This window comes from Sebastes umbrosus, chromosome 19 (assembly GCF_015220745.1).
Source record: "Sebastes umbrosus isolate fSebUmb1 chromosome 19, fSebUmb1.pri, whole genome shotgun sequence".
NCBI classification, from domain to species: domain Eukaryota; kingdom Metazoa; phylum Chordata; class Actinopteri; order Perciformes; family Sebastidae; genus Sebastes; species Sebastes umbrosus.
Genome location: NC_051287.1, coordinates 25,626,919 through 25,652,347, shown reverse-complemented (window position 1 = coordinate 25,652,347; position 25,429 = coordinate 25,626,919). Strand labels below are relative to the sequence as shown.

Below are 25,429 nucleotides of genomic sequence, written 5' to 3'. Positions count from 1 at the left end.
CACACACCGGACTTTATTTACACTCAATCCCACACACACACACACACACACACACACACACACACGGACACACACACACAAATATATATATATATATTTCTCTATATATATTTTGATATATATGGTAAATGGACTTGTATTTATATAGTGCTTTTCTAGTCTTCCGATCAGTCAAAGCTCTTTACACTACATGTCAGTATTCACACACTCATTCATACACTGATGGCAGAGGCTGCCATACAAGGTGCCAACCTGCCCATCAGGATCTCATCTAGATACTCATTCACACACCGATGGCCTATGCCGTCGGGTGCAATTTGGGCAATTACTGTGTGTGTATATATATATATATATATAAATATATAAATATATATGTTGGCGGAAAAATATAAAGAAATATATAAAACATATATAATATATATATATTTTTTTTTTTCTTAAAAAAAAAATATATATATGGTACTGATATTATAAGCAAAAGATGCATATGTATATATATATTTTTTTTTTTTAAGAAAAATATACACAGATTTCCCTCACGTTCAGTGGGGAAGACACATCCCAGTTGTGTCCAGCAGGAGGCGGTAATGTAGTTTAACGGTCTCTGCAAACCCCCAGAAGAAGAAGAGGACATACAAAACAAAGAAGAAGAAGTCGGGTGATTAATGACAAGACAGCACAGCTCGACTCATCACGGGAACAATCCTCCTAGTACATGATCTCCTTCCTTTACAGTAACAGTAACAGTAATTATATTACTGTATATATTATATAACAGTTATTCTTTCTTAGCCTCTGTTATCATCCGCCGCTGAGTGTTGTCGTCTGATTGTTTGTCTAGTTTTAGTCTCGTTAGTCAGACTGTGGTTGGAACATCTGCTGACACAGCGAACCTGAGATGAGCTGAAGACACCAGGAAGGAGCTTCACTGCACACTGTGGTACGGACTCATTCAACTCATTGTATCACGTTAACTACGCTAACATTATGCTAACAGTCATCTAGACGGGTTAGTCTCTGTGGGCTTTCACCTCAGTTAGTTGGCTAAGATAACGTTACTTCAGATAACGTTACTTCAGATAACGTTACTTCAGATAACGTTACTTCAGGAAACAGAAAGTCGCTCTCCGGTAGGAACACCTTTACACCTTTATCTAAAGTTAGCCGAATCTCAGCACTTAATATGAACGTTATTATCTCTGTACGTTTGTGTTATAAGAGAAATTAAGTTAGGCTGAAGTCAGCTCGTCAGACAGTTTCAATAAGTCAACATGTTGACCAGACGAGCCTTTGTGTTGTCACGTGCCGCCTGGCTGAGCTGAGGTATGTCACGTCACTGAGGCTATGTCACTGAGGTTATGGTAATGTCACGTCACTGAGCTGTTTGATCACTATCAGCTGTTTGATCACTATCAGCTGTTTGATTACCATCAGCTGTTTAATTACCATCAGCTGTTGATCACTATCAGCTGTTGGTAGGTGGACTATTTGATTACTATAAACAGATTATTTAAACAGCATTTGTATAGGAATGATTATTGTCCCAAGCTGTTTGATCACTATCAGCTGTTTGATCACTATCAGCTGTTTGATTACATCAGCTGTTTGATTACATCAGCTGTTTGATTACCATCAGCTGTTTGATTACCATCAGCTGTTGATCACTATCAGTTGTTTGATCACCATCAGCTGTTTGATTACTATCAGCTGTTTGATCACTATCAGCTGTTTGATCACTATCAGCGGTTGATCTCTGTATTTCTGCTCTACAGTTTATATTGAAAATGAGGACAGTAGCAGCAGGTTAAACCACTGTTCATTTAACTTGAATAGAAGTTGGTTTATTATATTTTGTGTTAAATATTTCACTGCCTTGTATCTTGAGAACTGAATCAGCAGGTCCTGCAGTTGCACTTTTTTATTATTTTCCAATAAAAGGTGTATGTATTTGCCATTAAACGTTGTTTACTTGTTTATATCCATAATTAATTTATCCCTGATTCCCTTACAAGAAAAACTTTGAGGAATCCTGACCTGTACTGTCCAGTATCCAGCGATTTATTCCACAGTCACACTGACTGAATTTTTGGAAAAAAAAGTTACTGTAACGATTTCAAATCATTGAATCGTATCGTATCGTATCGTATCGTATTGCTCTAGATGAGCCAAATATCGCCCTGAATTGTATCTGAACCATGGAAATTGTATCGTATCGTTGTAAAAACGTATCGTTACACCCCTATTAGACTGTATGAAAATCAGCTTCCAGAGATTTGAAACATGCTTGAGACAGATAATCCAGTAAACACAGTATTCACTGTTATGGATTACCCAGTTTTCAAGTGTCTACGGGTTGATTTTCACAGCATGATGAAGTGAGAGGGAACCAGTAGCTACCTGGAAGGTAGAACAACACATTCACAAATCAGAAACAACACAGCTGTAATGTCAACTACATAGGATTTCTGTTAACGACTGTACTGCACAAATACTGTTTTATGGTAGCTCTGTGACTGTCACTGATTACATTTTACTACTCATTTCCTCCCAGTCAGGTGATGAGAGTTGAGAGGCTTTAGCTGAAAGTCCGAGGTATCATGGAGGAAGAATGCAGGCCTCTGCTGAGCTCACAGCAGACTGGAGAGAGCTACTCCCACCGAGGCTCCACAGACTCACTGGACTTCAAGGCTAAAAGGTAGATTACACTGAAACACTACACCGATCAATATGCAGTACTTACCAGCACACTACGCGTGTGTGTGCACATGACAGAGAATAATAAAGTTTCTCTAGTGAGATACAGCTCCACACAGGTTCATGTTGTTCAGAAGGTAACATGAAGGTGTTGCATTTACTGGCACACTAACAGAACATTTAGAGCCTTAATGTATATGTTTATACCAGACAACGGTATAAATGGGATCATATTCATGATTTCTGGGCGTTACAACCAAAGTGGCCTATACAGAGCCAAACCAACAGTGTTTGTCTGTCTCTCATTGGGTTGGACGATGTTGAAATCCCCCTACTGACGACAAAAACAATGATATACGATATTATTGTCCAAAAAAAAAGCTGAGGAGGCACACAGATATAAATGTCTATAGGCTGGAGATGCATATGTTGCAATACACACAAGTGGCCACAGAGTGGCGACAGTGTATAGGCAGTAAGCACTGCAGGCCGCCGGGCTGGCAATACGCTGGCGAAAACCTCTTGCTGAAGTTGGTAAGTCATATTGGCGTTCTAATGTATTCACCATTTCCTTGAAACAGTCTTTTTTTTTTTTAAATGTATGGATGGAAACCATTTCTTTTACAATGTAGCTGCCCTCGTACAGTCTCGCCACCGTTGACTGTCACGTTTATATCTTGTTGTTGTTGCCTTTTCGAAAGCCCCGACGATGGAGGGCTGATTGCTTGCCGTGGTAGGAGTTTTGGTCTGGCTGCTCTTTGTGGATGGAGTCGTGGCAGTTGTTTTTCTCTCACACAGTCTTGCGTATTTTGGGAGCAAAGATTTATGGCGTCCCGACTTGTTTATCGCACAGCTTTTACAAATCACTTTGTTCACATCTCTGGCTCTCTGTTTTCGTTGGGTTTAAAACCAAAGAATCACCAAACAGGTGCATTAGCATTCTTTTAGTCTAACGAGAGCGGACATTTTTCCTGGAGTTAATCACGTAGGCTACATCATCAGACGTTCGCTACGCTACAACAACGTGATGGAGCATAGAGAAAGAACCAGAAAAAGAGAGAGAGACTGAATATGACGCAAAATTTATAACAGGTGTTGCATAATTGAACATTGTTCTGTTATCGTGGACACATGAGGACCATTACCATGGCCAACCAATATAATGTAGAATGATAATCTCATCTATCGCCCAAGCCTAATCTCTCAATGCTTTCTGACTTCCCTACTCTGTCTGTGGCTCTCAGCTACAAATCCATTGGTTCCTACTGAAGAAATAAAAAACTACAAAATATATAGTTAATTTTTTTTAAAAGGCACAATGAAAGAAAATAAACTGAATTTGTTTTACAGAGGCAGATTAATTCACTTTTGGTGCTCCAGTGCAGGGGTACCTAACCTTTTTGACTACATGGACCAGACAGCAGTTATAATATTTCTGATGGACCGTTTGGGTGGGTGGGGGGGGGGGGGGGGGTTGGTTGCTACACATCTGATGCTAATCTACTACTAATGTCATGTTATAGATATATGAAGCATAGTAAAAGCATAATGCAATTTAAACTACTGTACAAAACACACAAAAATCCAAACTGAACTCACCGTCAATGTGAGCCCTGATCCTGTTTTCCAGAGACAAGGTGGTCGTAGCGTTGTGTTATGTGTGTGAGTGACAAGCGCAACATGTTTCTAACATCAAGGCTAATGCGGAGCTTTTTTTTTGGCAGTCAGAGCTGAAAATCCAGCCTCACACAAGTATGTGGATGGGAATGGAAACAATGTCTTCAGTGCCATTATGGCATGTTCTGGGTATTCTCCGTTAATCGGTTAAAATGCTCAATGTCAGTTAACGGTTAAACGGTTAATTATGGACAACCCTTGTTCATGTCGTTGTGAAAGTATCCGTGTTTTGGAACGATCTGATGAGATGAAGATGAACAACGAGAAGAGACTTCTGTGTGTTTGTCCTCTTGACTTTACTTGTCAAGAGTTTCCGTTACTCTTCTCGTGCACTGATTCGTTTAAGCTGAACAGCCAATCAGAGTGATTTCTCTCACCGACGAGCTCCGCCGCCGATTCAACATGCATGAACATGAATCGCCCGTGGGCAGACTAGACCCGACGGTGCGGAACACGCTCACCAACGGCCCCAAACTGTCCCACAGCCGACCGTCGGCTCAGTGTGTCGGGGCCGTTAGGAGCCTGGCGGTATAGTGTTAAAGTTTTCTAGTTGTACACTTCATACATATTAACGATGAAAATCTTTTAATCTGGCATTGTGTCGTTTAGAGAATGACTCCATCGAGGAGATGGAGGCTGTTTACTGCATTTTGCTCACATGATGTTTTGTTGGACTGCATTTTAGTTTATCTTTAATTTGTGTGTGTGTGTGTGTGTGCGTGCGTGCGTGCGTGCGTGCGTGCGTGCGTGCGTGCGTGCGTGCGTGCGCGCGCGCACGCGTGCTAAAAAAACAGGCCAATAAAGTAGCTTCTACCCAAAGTTTGAATCCAGCATGGACCCTGGTCTTCTGAGCTGGCCTAGACCATGCACGGTTCTCTTTTCTGACAGTGTTTGTTAGATAATAAACAAGGTGCTTTCTACAAGTTGGGCCTGGAATTCGCTTGACAAGCAAATACTAAGACATTGCGTGAGTGTGTGTGTGTCTTTGGCACCACTCTAGTATTAGCTGTGTGAATTTTAATCCAGTTAGGTATTTCACAGTGACCAACTAGCTTTCTAGCACATAAAGCATTACATACTGTACACTCCCTTCCAGGAAGTCACATACACGTGTACGTTTGTTTTAGCATGTATGAATTCCTTCAGTCAAGACATTGTGCTCTGTATTATTCCAATTTAGGGATGCATTTAACTTTTCACTTTCAATCTCTCAGTTATTTTTGGATCAATTGCATGATCTAATAGTGAAAAAATGCCTGTCATTAGTTGACAGAGCCCAAGTTGACATAAACCGATTTCTTATTTTGTTCGACCAACTTTCAAAACCTTAAGATATTCAGTTTAGATGTGAAACCGAGAAGAGGTGCAAATCCTCACATTGGAAAAGCTGGAATCACACAAAGTTTTTGCCTGATTTAAACATTTAAAGTCCCCATGCAAATAAAATGTAATTTTCCCAGTTATAATCCTGCGTCCCTGTGTTAATTGTTCCTTTACCTCTTGTTATATGCCAAATATATGTAATGTCAAAGTATTTTGACATCAAAGTCTGATCAGAGTCTCTGTCTTTTCTCTTCCTGTAAATGGTTTCAAATGTGTGATGACTCATCCTGCACTCAGGGGCATGTATAAAAATTCATCCAATCAAATGAGACTTTGGGCGACTAGCTAGCCAATCGTTTGTGGATCGAATCAATATTTGATCGAAGTAGCTAACAGAGCATTATGGAGAGACGCACAAAGAGATGTGTTTTTGGATATCAGAGGGCAAAAACGCTGTTTTCATTTCCAAAACAATGTGGCTGAAGTCTGATTCATTCAGGGGAAACTTTACCGATTTTCAACCAACTCCGTTACTGCGGAGCAGCAGTACATGCAGGGAACGTCCACCGGATGGTCTCTGGGTGCCGTTCATCTGCATGTACTGTTGGGCTACAGTAAAGTTACCACACAGCCGGTCTGTAAAGTTTCCCCTCTCATCTCTCCCTCGTCCTCCTCCTGATCTAACAACAGGTGAGGGAGGTGTGTGTGGAGCCAGCAGCTCTGTATCAAGCTAGACTGTAAGCCCGCCCACTTTTTAGAAGCCCAATCAAATGCGACTCATTTGATTTAAATCCCTCTTTTAAACCGCTCAAATATTCCGTTTCACTGCGAGATACGTCACAGTACGGCAGTTAGAGACGCTCTAACTTCCGTTACTTGGGGACTTTAATGGATTATGGAAATGGTCTGATAGAATGAATACTAATAGAAATGATGTGATTTTTTTTGTCTGCTTCCTCTAGGCCTTTCTACGTCGAGCCCAGGAATATCGTAGGTGATGACCTGAAGGAGAGAGTCTCTGCTGAGGCTTCCATCCTCAACAGCAGAGTCCATTACTACAGCAGACTGACGGGCTCTTCTGACAGACTGCTAGTAGGTCCAATCACTACCTAGTTAGTTGTTATAGCCATTGATAGATTATCACCTACCTACAACACACAGTAGCAAGGGACCACATAACCTAGACCAGGGGTCAGCAACCTTCACTATTAAAAGAGACATTTTAGGCAAAAAATAAATAAAAAAATCCGTCTGGAGCCGCAAAACCTTTGAGCATTATGATGAAGGTAACACAGTTTATAGTCCAAGTATCTAGTATATAAGTCTAATGCAGTGAGGGCCAAAGAACAAATGTACTACGGAGTATTAGGGACACATTGAGGGAAAAAAATCTGAGATTTCCAGAATAAAGTCATAATACTTTTTTTCTCGAAAAATTATGACTTTTTTTTAATTACGACTATAAAAAGTCGTAATATTACGAGAATAAAGTCATAAGTTAACGAGAAAAACAAGTCGTAATATTACAAGAATAAAGTCATAAGTTTAAGAGAAATAAGTCGTAGTTTTATGAGAATAAAGTCATAATATTATAAAGTAGTAATTTGACGTGTTATTTTCTTTTTTTCTAGTAAAGTTATGACTTTATTCTGGTAATATTATGCCTTTTTTCTCGTAAAGTTATAACTTTATTCATCATTAAAAATGGAAATGAATAACTGTTTTTTTTCATTTCACATTTTTATTTTTATTTATCATTGTTGTAGGTCTATGGTACGACGGAGTATTAGGGCCACATTGAGGAAAGAAAATAAATCTGAGATTTCGAGAATAAAGTCATAATATTATGAGGAATAAAGTAGTAATTTTACGTGTGATTTTCTTTTTTTCTCGTAAAGTTATGACTTTATTCTCGTAATATTACGATATTATTTATTTTTTTTTTTTGCCTAAAATGTCTCTTTTGATAGTAAAGGTTGCTGACCCCTGGGTTAGGGAAACACAGCAGTTAGCTGTAGAGCTGCTGGCTCCAACTCAACTATGTAAAAGCACATGGGAAAGGTTGATCATCATGGTCATCGGCTTATTTATTGTTATCATTATGAGCATCAACTAGAAGCAATGCCTGCTACTTTGAGTCTGTATGTGAGAACAGCCCTTCAGATGTAGTCTTAAGACAATGTACATGTCATGAAATGTCGACTGTAATCCACAACCTAGTTTTTAGTAGCTCAGATGGAGATGCACTCTGTGAGCTTTAATGTTAAGATCTGTTTTATCAGAGAGATGTTAAATCTAAATCACAAGGTCCCCACACCAAACCACGTGTCATCTCCCCTGTAAAGCTTTTACAATGGCTGCATGTCAACATTGCACAGCATGTGTGTTGTTTTCTTCTATGGTTCTCCTATTGGCTGGCGGGAACCACAGACCAAGGAGCACACGCCAGACGCACTTACTGAATTATAATAAGAACCGTGCAGCATGTTCTTTTCCCATGTGGTAATCCATCTATGGTTATAGTAGACTATGAGATTGTTGCAACCGTGATCATTTCAATATTCCTATAAAAGTCCTTTATCATAGCAGACATAGTAGGTAACTAATCACTCACTTTTTAATCACTAACAATGGCTCCGTTTTCTTCGAGTGTTCTCTCCATCGTTCACTCATTCACTGCTTCTTTTCCAACAGATACTCTGTGGTGAACGGTAAACTGAGATTCACTAGTGTAGTGGAGGCAGTGTGGCATGACTGTCAGTTTTGTTACATAAAACATTAGATATAGTGCACTATATAGTAACTTACTAGGGAGTGATTTCAGACACAGTTTGTGACCATCAGCCAGCATACACAATAGCAGGACGCTGAAACTGAATCATCCATCATTCATTTTATTATTTATACCTGTGCTTTTCCTACTGTGACATGTCAAAATGTCTTTAGTGAAAAAGGTCTTTTGTCTGTGTTTAGTACACACACTATTATTTCCTCTCAAAATGATGGACAACAGAATCAAAAATAACCTGTCAGTAAACATTGCTGGAGCCATACAATTTACTGCAGTAAGGACCGTTTCAGTTTGTTGGTTTTATTTACAGAGCAACTAATGTTAATAGATTTTCAAGCTTATGAAATGTGACTAGTGGTGATGAACATACATTGAAAACACTTTCTACTGTCCTCCTCTTTCATTTATCAAACAAAACCACTGTGCCCAGTGCCCTTGCAAGGAATGTGGTCAGATGATATAACAGTTATTCTGGTTAGGTGACCTTATTTTCCATAAAGGCTCATGTTGCTATACCTGTGAGGACTTCATCTTTAATATCTGGCTGTTTTTCCTTCAGAGTCCTCCAAACCATGTGATCCCCGGGCCGGAGGAGATCTACATCTACAGCCCACTGGGGACGGCTTTCAAGGTGACAGGCAGTGACCACACCTCTAAAAACCCCAGTATCATCACCATGTAAGCCCTACAGTACTACAGTCACATTTAATCAGTCCGTTAAGTTCACCTCATCTTTGCCAATGTCTATGACTGCTGTGATTATTACCGTGATTTTCTCTCCTCACAGATTTGCCATATGGAACACAATGATGGGCACGTCTATACTCAGCATACCCTGGGGCATAAAGCAGGTGATTTGCTTTATTCCACATACTTCAAGTGCTCGCCTCGTTCCAAGCCACTAAAATGACTAGCTGTGTATTGGTCTCAGTTCTTCTTGAAATGCAGACGTGCAATATGTATGCTCATTAAATTTTCCTCACAGGACAAAAAACTCAAACGTGAACAGTCAGTGTTGTGTTTGTCCCTTTAGGCTGGTTTCACTCTGGGGATCCTCATCCTCATCTTCACAGGCCTGCTGATGCTCTACTGTTGTTACATCGTCCTCAAATCACCAAAGGCAATACGTAAGTCCAGCAACACTTTTACAATATGTGATTCTGCTTAAAAGTTATAATTTCTGATTTAAAAAATGTAATAAATGGGAATTATCCTTTAAAATCTGAATATGTTTCTGATATAAAACAACTTGTTTCATAGAATTAAGTTACCTTGTGGTTGGTTCAGGAGTTTCTTTCTACAGTGAGCAGAATTTTTTTTTTGCCTTTTAGGAATAAAATCTATTGCAGAGAACAGTACTAGTAGACACTTTCACGCGAATGAGGTGCAAACCGATTTATTGAGATTAGTATTAGCTCGAACTTGCACTCCCTGACCTTTTGTCCAAGGCTGGAGCAGATCTTGGCAGTGTGCAGAGTGTCAGCATGCTCAATCATACAAACAAGTCGTTTTATCCCCTATTCACCGATGACCCCAGACAATGTGTGTGCATTTGCTTCCGGTTTGCCTCGGGTGCTTGGAAGCCCGGTATACCTGCTTGTTTAATAACCTCTAGTAGGTGTTTGTGATGAGTGTCTGTTGTCTACATGTTCCCACAGAGGAGTGGCTCCTTTAGCATGTACTTGCCTTTCACACCTCACATCAACATGCACACTGACACTGCCGAAGTCAGGCAAACACATCAGATCGCAGTTCTTAAGACTAGACTTCATTGTAGCGGAAATTCTTTTGATTTTCCTCCTTTTTCCTTGCACATATAAATGTTGCATGTATAAAAACCTGTGTTTTAAAAGTAAGCGAGGTGGGAGGAGCTTTATTTTTATAAAATTAATTTTGTAAAATTAATTTGGTAATGTTTGTCTAATGATAAATGTCAGTGTTCCTCAGCAGAGAGGCTTGGGCATCTCCTAGACCAGGGGTCAGCAACGTCAAATTACTACTTTATAATATTATGATTTAATTCTCATTATACTACGACTTTTTTTCTCGTAAACCTATGACTTTATTTTCATAAAATTACGACTTTTTTCTCGAAATCTCAGATTTTTTTTTTCCTCAATGTGGCCCTAGTACTCCGTCGTACCGTAGACCTACAACAATGATAAATAAAAACTTCCTTAAGTCTTTATGTCTTGTATCTCTCTACCTACCTATGATATGGTTATCGTCTCATCCACAGAGCAGGGTAAGGGCTGGTGCAGTATTTCTGAAAGGGCTACAGGGAAAGCTAATGATTTGGACTCAAACTCTGATTGTGGATGATTTCGTAGTAAAAGATGTAAAAGGCCTGAGCATTAAGAACACCAAAATATGCTGCTTTTTTTCCAACAATATGGTCTGTGACATGACAGAAAGTAATCCCACATGTATGTCTTCATTCTCTGTGTTCTGTCCAGCCTACGTGGACACGGTCGACTGGGAATTCCCCGATGTCTGTAGGTACTACTTTGGCAAGTTTGGCCAGTGGTCCAGCTTGGTCTTCTCGATGGTGTCACTTATTGGAGCCATGGTGGTTTACTGGGTCCTCATGTCCAATTTCCTCTACAACACCGGACAGTTTATCTACAGTAAGTCACAATGCTCTTGTCATTACCAGAAAAGAGGAATCGCATAATTCTGTCGTTCTGTTTTGGTTGATTATTTAAACAAAGACAGGTCAGCACTTTAAAGCTGCAGTTTGTAACTTTTATGAAAATAACTTTTTTTATATACATTTGCTCAAACTGTCTCTGTATCCTGACAGTAGTACATGAGACAGATACTCTGTGAAAACACCATGTTTCTCTTCCTCCTTGTAGTGCTCCTAATGGTATTTACAAGATTCCACCGCGCCCAAAGTAAAACATCCAATCAAGCTGTCAATCGCAGCTCCTAAAGCTCATGAACTCCGATCAAACTAGGCAGCGCTGATCAAATATGAATCAATATTCTGTTACTGTAATGCCTATTTCTCTCCTAAGAGGTGTCCAGAATCATCTTGTAGTGTACTGTTTAGCTGTAAAATGAAAACGTTTGTGACCCGGCCGCCATGTTGACCAGCCGGAGCACACTCTCTCATTTTACAGCTAAACAGTAGATAAAAAGTTATTTTTTATAGAAGTTACCAACTGTAGTTTTAAAGGCAACACTCTCTGGCCACTGTACCTTGGTCTCCCCGGGAACAGGGGAGACACTGGAGTGTTGGTCGGAGACGATAACGTTTCTCTCTGCAGAGCCCCGTCACTTCACAAGACACGGGAAACCTCTGTTGGTCTGGAGGAGCTGCAGCAGTTATTTCTGCACAAACGTCCACTGTACATTCACTAGATATTCTCAGAGCTAAACTAACTCTTCTGCAGTGTGTAGTGTGCGCGTCCTCCGACCGCGTCCTCCGACCGCGTCCTCCGACCGCGTCCTCCGACCGCGTCCTCCGACCGCGGCCAACACTGTTTTTATCTGCTTCACTAGATACAACTTTGCGGTTTTGGTGCTTCCGTGTAGTTTGTGTTGGATTTTGAGTCTGAACAGCGTAGCCACACGCGAGCGCACATTCAACACCGACCCGCAATGATTTATACGTGTAAGAAGTTACAAACAGTCCCTTTTAAACTCACAGATACATAGCAAGGCAAAACACAATGATGAAATCTTAGAGAATGTGATTCTGTATTGCGCTGACATTTGCTAGATTGTAATAAGTAAAGCTATCTAGTTTCCGTGGTCAAACTCACTACATCATAGGTTATTTATCTGCTCTGCAAATATAATGGAACTACACATCAGCGTTGACGTCTTTCAGAGTGTTTCACATGTTGCACTGAAGTTCACTCTGAAGATGATTTACCAAATGCAGAGCAAGATGGTGGTAGGGAGTGTAAATGGGTGGCTCTGTCATAGCACTGTTGACATGATACATCAGAACAACTGCTCATAGATAATGAGATGCTAAATGATTAGTGGATGTACCAATGAAATGTGCAAGAGTTTTTTCTTTGATCTGATGGTTTCCTGTCCTGTCAACAGACTATGCTCACAATGTCAACATCTCCGACTCAGAGTTTGGAACCAATGGCTCAGAAAAAGGTAAGTCACTTCACACTATCCAACTTCTTGTAGATGTGGGTTTTAGCAGTAGTCACATTGGGAGAGTTGGGTCCTAAATAATCCCTGACAGGCTGTCTTCGATCTTGAAGGCTCTGAAATGATGGTGGACATATCTCACACATCTAAGGCCATTGTGTCGGACTGTCAGCTGTGGTTTGAGACAGCCCAGAATCACACAGTGTTTGAGAGGACTTTTGCTAAGTTGTCTGTTAGCAGACGATGGCTAACCTTAAGACGGGAGTGTGTGTATGTGTGTGAGAAAACAAAATCCTACTGTAAAGTTTCGGAGCCTATGCTTTTGGATATAGTGGGTAACCTGGGATGTTTTTCTGGCGACAGACAAATCATTTTAGCTTTTGTTTTTTCGCCCAATACTTGTCTTCTGCTAATGATTTGATTTTTTCTAATTTGTCATAACGATTGGTACTGTTCCACTTCTTTAAATCTTAACCATAATTTATGGTCTCCTTTTGATCTAAATGTTTAATGGAAATGCCAGTTTGTTTCAAATCTGTTTTTAACTGGTATCAATATCAGAAATGTTATATCTGTTTATGCTTAGTATCAGTCAAGATCTTCACTGCACACTTCATATTCTAAAAAATGACTTCCTCAATCTCAAGTAAGAAGACAACCTGTTTGAGTTAGTAAAGTGACTGCGTGGATGGTAATTTGTTGTTGATTTGTTCACCAGTCATCTGTCCGTACCCTAACACTGACCCTGGAGGGAACTACACCGTCACCACACTTTACCTTGTCAGCAGTGGAAATACTACTTCTGATGTGGGCTCTTTTGAACACTGGTGGAGCAAAACCAACACCGTCCCCCTCTACCTCATCATCCTGCTGCTGCCGCTGCTCTGCTTCCGCTCAGCCTCCTTCTTCGCGAGGTTCACCTTCTTGGGTAAGATCAGAGCAAGAGCAATGATATGAATAGAGGGCAGCAGTGTTTGTGATAAGTCAGAAGGCGTGGACACCTGGGTGTGCCACCACAATTTCTTTCCAACTCACTGTTGGTGTTTTGAAACATAAGCAGTGACCTGAGGGGAACACTGGGTGCTCTAAAAACCACAGTGGGCTTCTTTAGATCTTTGATTGTCTTTGAATCCCAGTTTAAGATTAAAGCTGCATTAATTGATGTTTGGCAGCTTGTCAGTGTGTTGGATTTATGACTGAAACACCTTTTACCTCAGTGTAAAGATCTGACTACATCTGACTGCAGTTGTATGAGGTTAGATATTAAACAAGTAATATGTGAGGGGTCTGTTCCAGACGGCGGGTTTGTTGAGTTGAATGAAACTCAAAAAGTTTTCAGTTCCAGAAACAGAGATCACTGTAACTCTGTATATTAACACACAGTATACTCAGAGTTGACTCTGATCAGCTGTTCTGTGACCCTAACACAGGGTTATTCCACTCAGAGCTTGTTAAACCTGCTTTCTGGAACAGGCCCCTGGTTTTCCTTCTGAGTATGCTTGTGTGCTGCATCATTCATCCATCCATTGTTGCATCATTCTATCTTATCCAGGCACCATATCAGTGGTCTACCTGATTGTGCTGGTCACTATTAAAGCTGTCCGCCTCGGCTTCCACCTACAGTTCCACTGGTTCGACACAACCCAGTTCTACGTTCCAGGTAAACCTTTTAATGCTTCTTTATGTATCTTTCCACAGCAACTCACATGAACCTAGTATACTCTAGCTACCTGTAGTCCAGTTATTTATATATATATATATATATATATATATATGACAATATTGATTGTATAGATTGTAAACACTGTGGTAGTTCTTCCTGTAACATCTTAGCTTGTATAATGTTGTTAATCATTGAGCAGAACTGCTTTATGGCATTTTTATATGATTTTTGCATCAATGTGATGACCTTGGTTAGATGGGTGTTGAATTTAGCAGATTAGCTTAAAACAGGAAAGGTATTTATCATCCATATATAAATATATATATTGGGATATTGTATTTATGTGATCAGCGTTTATATTGGGGTCTTTATTACTGAATCCGTTGATGTAATTGGTGGATGAAGTGTTTTTGCCCTGCTGTCATAGGGATGATGATATTGGTCAGTCCTTTGAAGCCCAAATATTCCATATAGACAGCTCAGCTATTACTTACCCAGATTGCCATGCTGTTTGATATGATCCATTTTATTAATGGTTCCCTAATAGTAAATTATAACTTCCTTACCTTCCACCATCCTTTCTCTGTTTGTCTCCCTTAATGGCTGTCCTAATAATTCAGCAGATTGACATTAAAATGTACTCTACCCACTGAAGCTCCCCAGAGGATAAACCTTTTTCTATTTTGGGCCCTCCATAAGCTTTCCTCCAGTGCCACCCTAGGGCCACAATATTCACTTTTGCATGCAGCGGATCTGATAATCTGAAAGTTAGAATGCTATCAAATCTGAACACATTCATACTCCCAAAGGGATAAACCATTTTGACTGTAAGACGTAATGAACATTGCAACCACTAGGGGGCTACTGGTGTGATTATTTTTGTTTCTGTACAGTAGCACATGTATCATTTCTGTCTTTCAGAGTTCAGACTGCTCTTCCCTCAGTTCACTGGTGTCCTCACTCTGGCCTTCTTCATTCACAACTGCATCATCACATTAATGAAGAGCAACAAGCACCAAGAGAACAATGTGAGCCTCATCCGACCACGCTAATGCCCAGTTACACAAACATATGCATTACACTCTACTTATCTGCTCTCTGCTGATTTAGTTCAGATAACACAGTTCAGTCTCACAAGTTGGTTCTTGTTATTTTTTAAGAGTGAATTATGCAAGTGTTTCGTCAGTGCCTTTTAACGGCCAATTCAGAAACAGGAAGGAAGGAGTCTTCAAATAAAATATCCACTATATTATATCCACTATACTAGTGTTACCAAGTTCTATTGTATTCATTCTCTGTATGTATTTGTTCATGTTTTACAAATGGTTTAATCTGAGCCAGGCCATAAAACAAAGATAGTATTCATATCACAGCCATAAATGGTCAATAGTAAACAGCTGTTAAATAATAATAATAATAATAAGAAGAAACATCTGTAAATTGAGTCCCAACATGGTTTATTGACCTGAGGGAACCCAGTGAGTAAAGTGATGCTGAGCACTAAGGTGAATGTGTTTTGGTGTTTTTAGGTGCGGGACCTGTCCGTGGCCTATCTTCTAGTGGGGATGACCTATCTGTACGTGGGAGTGTTGATCTTTGCTGCCTTTCCCTCACCACCTCTCTTCAAAGACTGCATTGAACCAGTGAGATTTACACTTCTGCTTTCACTTCTCTTCTGTTCCGTGTTTTTATTCTGTTGATGTTACCGGCCGTGACAGCGACGCTGATATTGTTTCCTGTGTGTGAGTCATCACGGCAAAATGTGGTCCTGGAGACACGTACTGTAGCACGAAACTTATGCAACAGTAAACCACTATTTTCACTTCTCCTTTGAGTACTACTACTACAGTTCACCAAGTGGGACACTTCACATATTTGATCGTGCCTGAAAAAACTCAATGGTCATGAGTGTGACTCACTTAAAATTCATCCATGTGCAAATAAAGTTCTAATATTACCAGACAGGATTTAGGTATTCTCTAGAACAGTGGTTCCCAACCTATTTTCCTTCTTTAAAGGGACTGTTTGTAACTTCTTACACATTTTAATCAATCCGGGTCGGTGTCCCATGCTCGCTCGCGTGTGGCTACGCTGTTCAGACAAGACTCCAACACAAACTACACAGAAGCACCAAAACCGCAAAGAAACCAGGTTGGGAACCCCTGGTCTAGAAATCATAACCTCAATAAGTCAATCAGCAGATGTGCGGCAGATGCACATCTGGATCCAGATACACTCTTCAAACCTTTAAACTAGTTTGATAATTGACAAGAAGTCGTAGTTAAGATAAAACAGCTATATATATATATATATATATAAATATTTGCCATAATTTTGCATTAAATTACAAGTGGATGAAATTTACTTTACTACAACTTCATTTTGCAATTCTAATAATGTAGTCTTGTTCACAAAGGAACATGCTTCCAGTAACATTTTATACTTCTCTTCATCTCTTATACTTCTTACACAGTAAGAAGTATAAGAGCAAGAAGTTGAGCGTTTTGGAAGATTTAAAATCCACATGGTTGAAGTTGACAAGTTCTACGGATGCGCTCAGAAATGTGAGAGAAATGCTTCTTTTGTCCATATGAAAGTCAAATGTTGAACTCCACATAGTTGACATTGGGGCATCATAAGAATTGCTCCCAAACATTTGGTTATATGCATTAAAGCAGGGGTCTCCAAACTTTTTTCCTCTGAGAGCTACTTTGACAAAATGAAAGTGGCAGAGAGCTCCTCATATGTTATATTATTAACATTTATTCACATTGCTCAGCTCCACCCAAAGCAGCTGAATAAGCTTCTTTTGTGTGAACATTTAGAAAACGTTGATATCCAACACTCACATTTTGACATCATCAACATCTTAAATTCAGCAGCATGTGCATGTTTTCTTTCTGTCTTTACATTTTCAATGTGTCAAGCTCACACTATTAAATTCACATCAGATTAATGTCATAGAAAACAAAACAATGTTGTTACTTATTTTACTGTCTGTCCACATATCACTGTATCACATCACTTCCCTTCACATTCACTTCATCATCTGTAGTTCACATGCAGGTATTACATGCATTCAGTCTTTTTGGCTGGACCGCAGAGGGCTAGCCCTACAAACGCAAAAGTCTGTCACTGAGTGACATCAAAATGATGCCGAAATAACGACGATATGATGTTGATTTGTAAAAAGACAGAATTCATGCTTTGTCAAGTCTGTCCGCAACACAACAAGCAAACAACTTTTATAATGCTGGTTTTCTGAACGGAGTTCGGATCGATCAATGCCAGGCTTTGCTAACATTGTAGCTACTCCATCATCACTCAACCTAACGTCATCTAGGCATAAAGATGGCAGCGATTTTGTTGTAAACGGATCAAAAGTGTGCCGAAATAACTACATAATGATGCTGATTAGTAAAAAGTCTGAATTCTTGCTGGGCCGTATCGCTGGAGTCAAACGATTCATCACACTGGATGGAAAACCATCTGCACCTGTCCATGTCCCGTTGTAGCTGCTCCACAGCATCCGCACACAGCGCAGACACTCTCCTTGCCACAGTATTAGCACCGAGTTGTACATCGGCGATAGCAGACATCATTTCTGTCTTACTTTTATGTTCCTTGAATAGCGTTTCAGCCACCGCAGTCATCGCTTCTTCTACAACGTCGCCATCGGTGAAGGGTTCTTTGTGCTTCGTTAGGATGTGCGCCACTTTGAAGGAAGCCTCTGTCGCTGCGTTGGCCTTCTTCGTCGGTTTGGTAAACAGAGACTGTCGTCTTTTAAGCCTTGTTTTCAGCTCCTTTACCTTCTCCGTTCGTAGACCGCTACCGGCCGGAAAGTCCCCTGAAAAGTTGCTGTGGACTTTGGCGAAGTGGCGCTCGACGTTACATCTTCTACCGACTGACACGCTCACAATAAGACACACGCACTTGCCATTAACATACGTGAAAAAAAAACTCTGTTTCCTATTCCTCATGAAAATAGTATGTTTTTTGCCTTTTCTTGACCTGGCTATTTTCTGCGGCCATTGTCAAATCTGGTGTGTGTTCGGTAGCCTGCTAACATCTCTTAATGTTGCAGCAGCGTAACTCGTTTAATTGACAGCTGATAGGCAAATAATCAGTTTGTCTCAGAAGGGGGCGGGATGTCTGTGAATTGGATTGGATATAAATTTAGGTTTACCAAGTGACTTTGTCTTATCACATTTGTTTACGTATTCTTTAAACCTTTGGCGAGCGACTCAGAAACGAGTCGCGAGCGACGTGTTGGAGACCCCCGCATTTAAGGGAAGCAGCAAAGGTTTGGGGATTTATCACAAAAATCCGGAATTGGAAACAACTACAAACTGCTAAAATATTTACAGATATGACTTAAAAGTCATATTGTTATCTAGCGCTACTGTAGCTTCACTACAGAGTTCTCAAACAAACCCCACATTGTCTTCTTCTCTCCTACAGAACTTCTTAGACAACTTCCCCAGCAGTGACGTGATGGTGTTTGTGGCTCGGACCTTCCTGTTGTTCCAGATGATCACGGTCTACCCCCTCCTGGGATACCTGGTTCGGGTCCAGGTGATGGGCCAGATCTTTGGAAATCATTACCCCAGGTGAAGGATATTATCATTGAAGTTCATGTTATCTCTGTGGAAGCAGAACTACACAGCAGATTGATAACTGGTCTGTTTTACAACTATGTCTATATGTCTCCATTTAAATACCACATTATTCATTCTGACACTAGCTGTGTCCCAATGCGTGACTGGACCCTCCAAATATTTAACAGATTTCCATGGAAGCCCGGGTTCATTTTCCACACAAAACTGCATCTTGAAATGTGTGAAGCTTCGTGGAATGTGCTGTCGGTCTGACTTATCATGTCTCCGCCCTCAAATACACACAGTATGCAATAGGGATGTCCATAATTAACCGTTTAACCGTTAACCGACATTAAGCATTTTCACCAATTAACGCTATCGGTTGAAACGGTTAAAAGACAGTAGACTCCATTAAAGTAATTATTTAACTTCTAAAAACAACTGGTTACACCAACACAATACAACCAAATCTTTATTTTTTTAATGAATAATTTAGGTCTACTCTGCAGTTCTGTGGGTCTCTTTAGCCTCGTTTCTATGGTTTCCATGGTTTCCTACTGCAGCAGCAGCAGCAGCAGGCAGCTCTAATAAATCCGGTGTACACTACCTGCTCTGCAGCAACCAGCAGACAGACACAGTATGAGAGACTAGTTGGTGAACGTAGTGGAGACCAAAGCAGAGCTAATAGAGAGTGGATATTGGACTTCGATTCATGAGGCGGATACAAACACAACTCTAAATGAATAAATAATGTTGCTCTGTGTCTGCTAGATATGGAAATAGGCAACTGTTTGCTAACACATTAGCAATATCAACTTTATCAACATTGTGCTAATGAGATTCATAGTAAAGAGGTTGAATCAATTATTGTGTTTTACACGGCAAATAGCACTGTAAATAATTATCCAAGAGAGTAAGGAAATATTTATTATTTATAGAACACTTTAAAGGTGCTATACATTAAACGCATTAAATATCAAACAAGCAGGATAGAAATAACTAAATAGAATTAACATCAACAAAAAGACGCCTTTAAATATATAAAACTTGGCCTTCATAAACCTGCAGTTTCTTGTAATTCAGATTGAAGATTACCCTGATTACAGATGAACTCTTTAATAGGTTGTTTTCAGTCTCTTATTCAGTAAATCTGCGATCTTTCAACATGTTATTTTCACTCTGTCTCTCTCTAGTTTCTTCCACGTTCTGGCACTGAACATCTTAATTGTTGGATCTGGTGTCCTGATGGCCAAGTTTTATCCCAATATTGGATCCATCATAAGGTATGTTTGAACTTGTTTCCCTATTCACATATTCTGTATGATAGCTAATGATTAATTCATGAAATGGAATCGGTCCAAATTATTGTTTTTATGTTCTTGTATAAACTGGTTTCAAATAAAAACACACTCTTCTCTGCTTTATTAATCAACATTTTGGTCAACAAGGACCTTCATCGGGACATTAATCTTAACATCTGCAATGTCCTGATGAAGGTCCTTGTTGACCGAAACTTTGACTAATAAAGCAGAGAAGAGTGTGTTCAGCAAGTCATTATTTATTTGAAAAAGTCCATATTGTCGGGGATCTACTCCCAGCACCACAAACAGTTTTGAGAATGTGCATGTTTTCCTCTCCTTGTATAAACTGGTGTCTGACATCTGTAATAGCAACAGAGGCCAACCTGTGGCAGCAATGAACGTAACATAAGATAATATAGTCCAAACTATCTGTAAAAGTCTTGACTGCGTTTCAAAGTGTGTGAAAAAAATCCGTATTAAGTTGATCATGAACGGTACGATTACTGAACTGATTGGCAGCAGTGACAAGAGCACAACATTAATAATCATAAAAAGTACTCCAGCATTTCAGTGTTGTGCTTTTATAGATATAGAGGACTATACTACCAGTCATAATTATATGACTACGATTTGATATATTTATAAATTGACAATTAAATAAATAAATATGTAATGAAATATATTTATGAGAAATTGAATAAATAAATATCAAATGAAAAATATAAATGCTTCTCCATAAATTAAGAATTAGAGAAGACGGATCAGAAATGAAGTGGCAGAGGCTGAGATATCCTGACTTTTAGTCCCTTGTATGAGTCAAGCTGTAAAACACTGGATCCTGCATTTCCCATGATGCAACTTCATAGTTTGTTTGATTCCTCCCTGCTGGTTAACAGCCATGTTTTTAAACACTATACCTCAAGTTAGTAAGGCTGGGATAACTGTGAAGACCTCATCAGTGTCATTTATAAATTTATATATATACTATCTAATTCTTACAGACTTTGCATTTGCTTTCTTTAGGCTTGTCTTGAGTTTGCCCCCTAAGTCATCAGTTTAACACACTAGTTGACGTGTTGTGAAACTCCACTAAATGTTCTGTACTGATGTTAACTCTTGGTCTCCCGTTGCAGGTTTTCCGGAGCAACATGTGGCCTGGCTTTAGTGTTTGTCTTCCCTTCCTTAGTCCACATGATCTCCCAGAAAAGGCAGGGGCTGCTCCGCTGGCCGTCAGCCCTCTTCCACAGTTTCCTGATCCTGCTGGGCATGGCCAACCTGCTGGCTCAGTTCCTCATGTAGAGAAGCAGTCAGAACACAGACACTCTGAACCATTCTGGAGTAAGATTAAAAAAGATGTGATGGAGATTTCAGATGGGAATCTCTGAAATTTAGATACAAAATAATTGAGTGTATTCCTGCACAGTGTGCATTATCCTACTTATGTGTCATGGCCACCAAAATAATACCCAGATAAACCTCAGAAGCCTCCAGTCAGTCCGATTTAATGTCTGTTTCTGTGGTATAAGATAGAATATCACACACTTAATAAATCCCAACAATAAAGAGTTATTATGATAACGTCAAGAGACGTTTGAAATATGGGGTAAGTATTGAGAGCGATAACACTACCTGGTCTTAAAGAGGTCGTTTCTTTGCGCTTGTGTGCAAAATCACAAAAGCTCAAAGATTGTCCACGATGGAAAAGGTTCGTCCTCTGCTGGTAGGCTAGTTGTTGAGATATCTTACTCTGGATCAGTGTGTTTGATGGACAGACTGACGGACTGACATCACCATCCTCAAGCTCACTAGCGGGGATACAGGTTTTATTACTTAAAGGGGAACGCCACCTAAAGGAAGAATTCCAATATGTTATGTTTATGACCTTGGAAAGTTCAATCAATATGTGTGAACATGAGCTCCTCTCTCTCTCAAAGCCACAAACCAGAGAAGTACGTAAGTCCCCAGTCATAGGGTATAAGGTCTGGAGCTGCTCCAGAGACAACGAATGGACCCACAGAATGTTAGTTTTTCTTTCTCTTTATTCTATTGAGGTGTTCTCAGTAGTGAAACAGAAAATGTTCCCATATATTGAGAACGTTCCTCTGGGTGCTCTCAGTGTCATCTAGAACATCTCTCTTATTCATTGTCTATGGAGCAACTCCACACTTTATATACCCTATCACATCACAAGTTGGAGTTTAGCACTCTAATGGCGTTTTCACATTAGGTACGATTGATCCGTACCGTGCCCGAGTACGATTGCCCCCCCCCCTCCATTCAGCTTTCACATTAGTAAAGTTGTTCCATACCTGAGTACACTTACATCATCATCCACATGTATTTGTTTATGTTGAGATCAGCTGTTCTAGTGGAGGAGCATCGTAAAACACTTCATTCAAACTGGACAGAAACTAAATAAAACTCACCACTACTGTCGTCGTTAGTCTTTCCAACAATCACCAACTCTGGTTTGGTCTAAATAAACTTTTATTTCACCGAGTTAGATGTGAAAATAGGACGACTCTACACGTTGTCTCCCCCCACACCCTGTCTCTCTCTCTGCCCGCTGAGCGTCTCTCGTTCTTCACAGACAGACCATTAAATCAGCTAAATAAAATAACAAACATCACTCAACCCCATCGCCTATTATCTATATTTTAAGGAACCTCTCGCCGCCTTCCTGCTGTATCATCCACGGCCGTGCAGCTCAGAGGATGAGTTCGCCGCATGCTGCGCGCAGATACAGACATACTGTAGATATGAAACAGTTTTATGTATACAGATTTCGGAGGAGACCGGCAGCGTTGAAAAAAAGCCTGCCCTTTCAAAACTACTCGCTAACTGCTAACGTTACTCACATTAAATAGCGCTCCTTTTCTGGGTTTTTGTACGGTTGGCTTTCACACCTGATGTGAACCGTAACTGAGTACACATGATCCGTACTCCAGACCACCTTTTCAAGTGGACTCCGGTACGGATCGACGAACAGTGCCCGAGTACGGTACGGAGCGTTCATACTAATCAACACAATCGGAATAGACATCAATCGAACTGGACTTTGGAGACAAGTGTACTCAGATCCAGGCCCGGGTCCCTGATGTGAAGCACCCTAGGAGAGAGCTGTTCATATTTACTAATATTTTTGGACTGTCCTAGACCATAGGGTCTATGACTTCTGTCATGAAAATGGATGTAGTTCTCCTTTAAGCTATTTTATTAAAGGTCTGTTTTTATGTAGATTCAAGCAGCTCAATCAAGCATTAACTCTACAATTTTCAGTCAACTGAATATAGTCAGTCTTTTTTTTATAATAACAATGGATCAAATGACAACATGAGGTGTCGTTCCTAGAGATGAACCTACAGAGAATTGTCAGCTGAATGTGCAGCACCCTCTCAGCTTTACGGAGCTTTATAGAAGGTTTCAACTCATCGTTTAGCAGCAGGCAGCTGTTTTCAGAGAAGAAACTCTGATAAACCCTCTGTACACTGCCTGCTCAGCCAGAGACTATAGCTGGTGAACATTGTGGAGCATTTAGCAGCCAGATATTTTTCTTGGTAGAGAGCAAACACAGAGCTAAAAGAGAGTGAATATTGCAGAGACACCGCTCCAAAAGAATGATCATGTTGCCCTGTATCTGGGATGTGGAGATAAGGAAACTATTTGCTAACAAGTTCATATCAACTTAAAAGGTGATGATGTCAGTGTTGTGTTCACAACTCGTTTGTCATTGCAGGTTTAAATTTGTTACACGGAAGGCTTTACAGCTGGATTTTATGATCAAATCGAGTTGTATTGTTCTGACACCAGGGAATCATATTACTGACTTTGTGATTATGTACAACTGTTTATATGTTTTGAGGACAGCCATGTTGTGTGAATATTTTTTTGAAGAAACGTTTGTCAAAATCTTTTAACTTTTATGAGCAGTGTTGATTTACATGTTTACATGATGCCTATATAGATACTGCATCTAATGTCTTGTGTTTTACTAATGATAGGATTGAAAAAGGGAAAATAAACCGTGTCGGTCTTACAAGAACTGTAGTTTCCTGTTCCTGCTTTTAATCAAATTGTAAGATGAGATAAGATAGAACTTTATTTATCCCAAGGGGAATTGTTGTGCAACAGTTGCAGTACAAAGTAGGAAAGAGTGCAAATGTATAGAGTGCAAATATAAAATATTAATAAATCCAAAATGGACTCAATTTCAAGAATTATAAACAGGTTGTGGTGCACTCGAAATACACGAAATAATAAACTTGGGAGACAGTTTAACATTCAGCAGGTGGCTGGCTTTACTTAACATGTGCTTCCCAGAACAATATGATATCCAATCATCCTTTACGCAGACCGGTTACAACGACACAACCTAGTTTCCAAAATACCAAACTCAAATGTTTAATACATCACACCCCTCTTAAAATGAAGGTAGAATTCTGTTACCATAAACCATATGACCAACCTGAATAACAGCACCCTGCAAGAATAGTGTACTCTCTCTTTTTCTTTTTTTCTTTTTTAAACAAACGTGTATCTACGGAAGCCCTGAGAGGCAAGGTGGAACATTTTTTTAAGTTTATCTCCTACGTACGAGATAAACTTTTTTTTTTTAGCTTGAACTAAATTAATGAAAGTTTTGCCTTTATTTGGCAAAAGCAAACTTAATTCTGCCTTTCCTCTCATGAGATATTAGGATAGGCTTAATTAGGGCTCGAGCACCGACAACATCGGGCCAGCGAAGGCCCTATTAAAACTGTAGTGTTTCTTTGTCTTTTTCTTTTTCTCCCAAATGTATCGCCTTTTAGAGGACCTTAACGTGCTCAAAAAGTTGTTAAACTTATCACTTATCAGACGCGGTGAAAATGAGTTCCTGTCTCATTGGTATGGTTATCCCCGCCCCCTAAACATTAGCCACGCCCCCTTTCATAACTCGTGAACCGTTTGTCGTAGACGCAGACGTAAATTTGTGAGCCTGGTTGATAGCTCTGGGCTTTTGCCCTTTTCTATCCATAGGCAGTTATCATTGGAGGGAGGAGAGAGGAGATGGAGGAGGAGCCCAGTTGGTGCTGAGTCAGCATGGAACCATGCCCGGCCAGTTGAGAAGGTTCTTTTTTCTTTTTTTCTTTTTTTCCCCTTATAACAAAATAAAATGAAATATGGATAAAACAAAATAAAAAAACTGATAAATTAAATAAATGAAAAATAAATAAATAGATAAAAAAATAAAAATAAAGAAAACTTTAAAAAAGCCAACATAACT

At 39.8% G+C, this 25,429-nt stretch overlaps 1 protein-coding gene across 4 annotated transcripts; it reads left to right on the top strand.

Annotated features, from left to right (window-relative positions):
* The first annotated feature begins 611 nt into the window (after nt 1-611).
* On the top strand, nt 612-24,208 carry slc38a9 (solute carrier family 38 member 9). Of its 4 annotated transcripts, none has more exons than XM_037753094.1 (16): nt 612-711; nt 842-940; nt 2,552-2,695; nt 6,657-6,786; nt 9,045-9,163; nt 9,273-9,336; nt 9,519-9,612; nt 10,942-11,112; nt 12,548-12,607; nt 13,323-13,532; nt 14,157-14,264; nt 15,189-15,295; nt 15,797-15,910; nt 18,729-18,877; nt 20,059-20,148; nt 21,300-21,465. In XM_037753094.1, exons 3-16 carry the CDS (start codon nt 2,598-2,600, stop codon nt 21,463-21,465), a joined length of 1,680 nt encoding a protein of 559 aa, XP_037609022.1. In that variant the 5' UTR covers nt 612-711; nt 842-940; nt 2,552-2,597. The 4 variants fall into 4 exon arrangements, with proteins under 4 accessions (XP_037609022.1, XP_037609024.1, XP_037609021.1 ...); XM_037753095.1 differs by having other exon boundaries at nt 661-734; XM_037753096.1 differs by having other exon boundaries at nt 653-940; nt 21,300-24,208.
* The last annotated feature ends 1,221 nt before the right edge of the window (nt 24,209-25,429 follow it).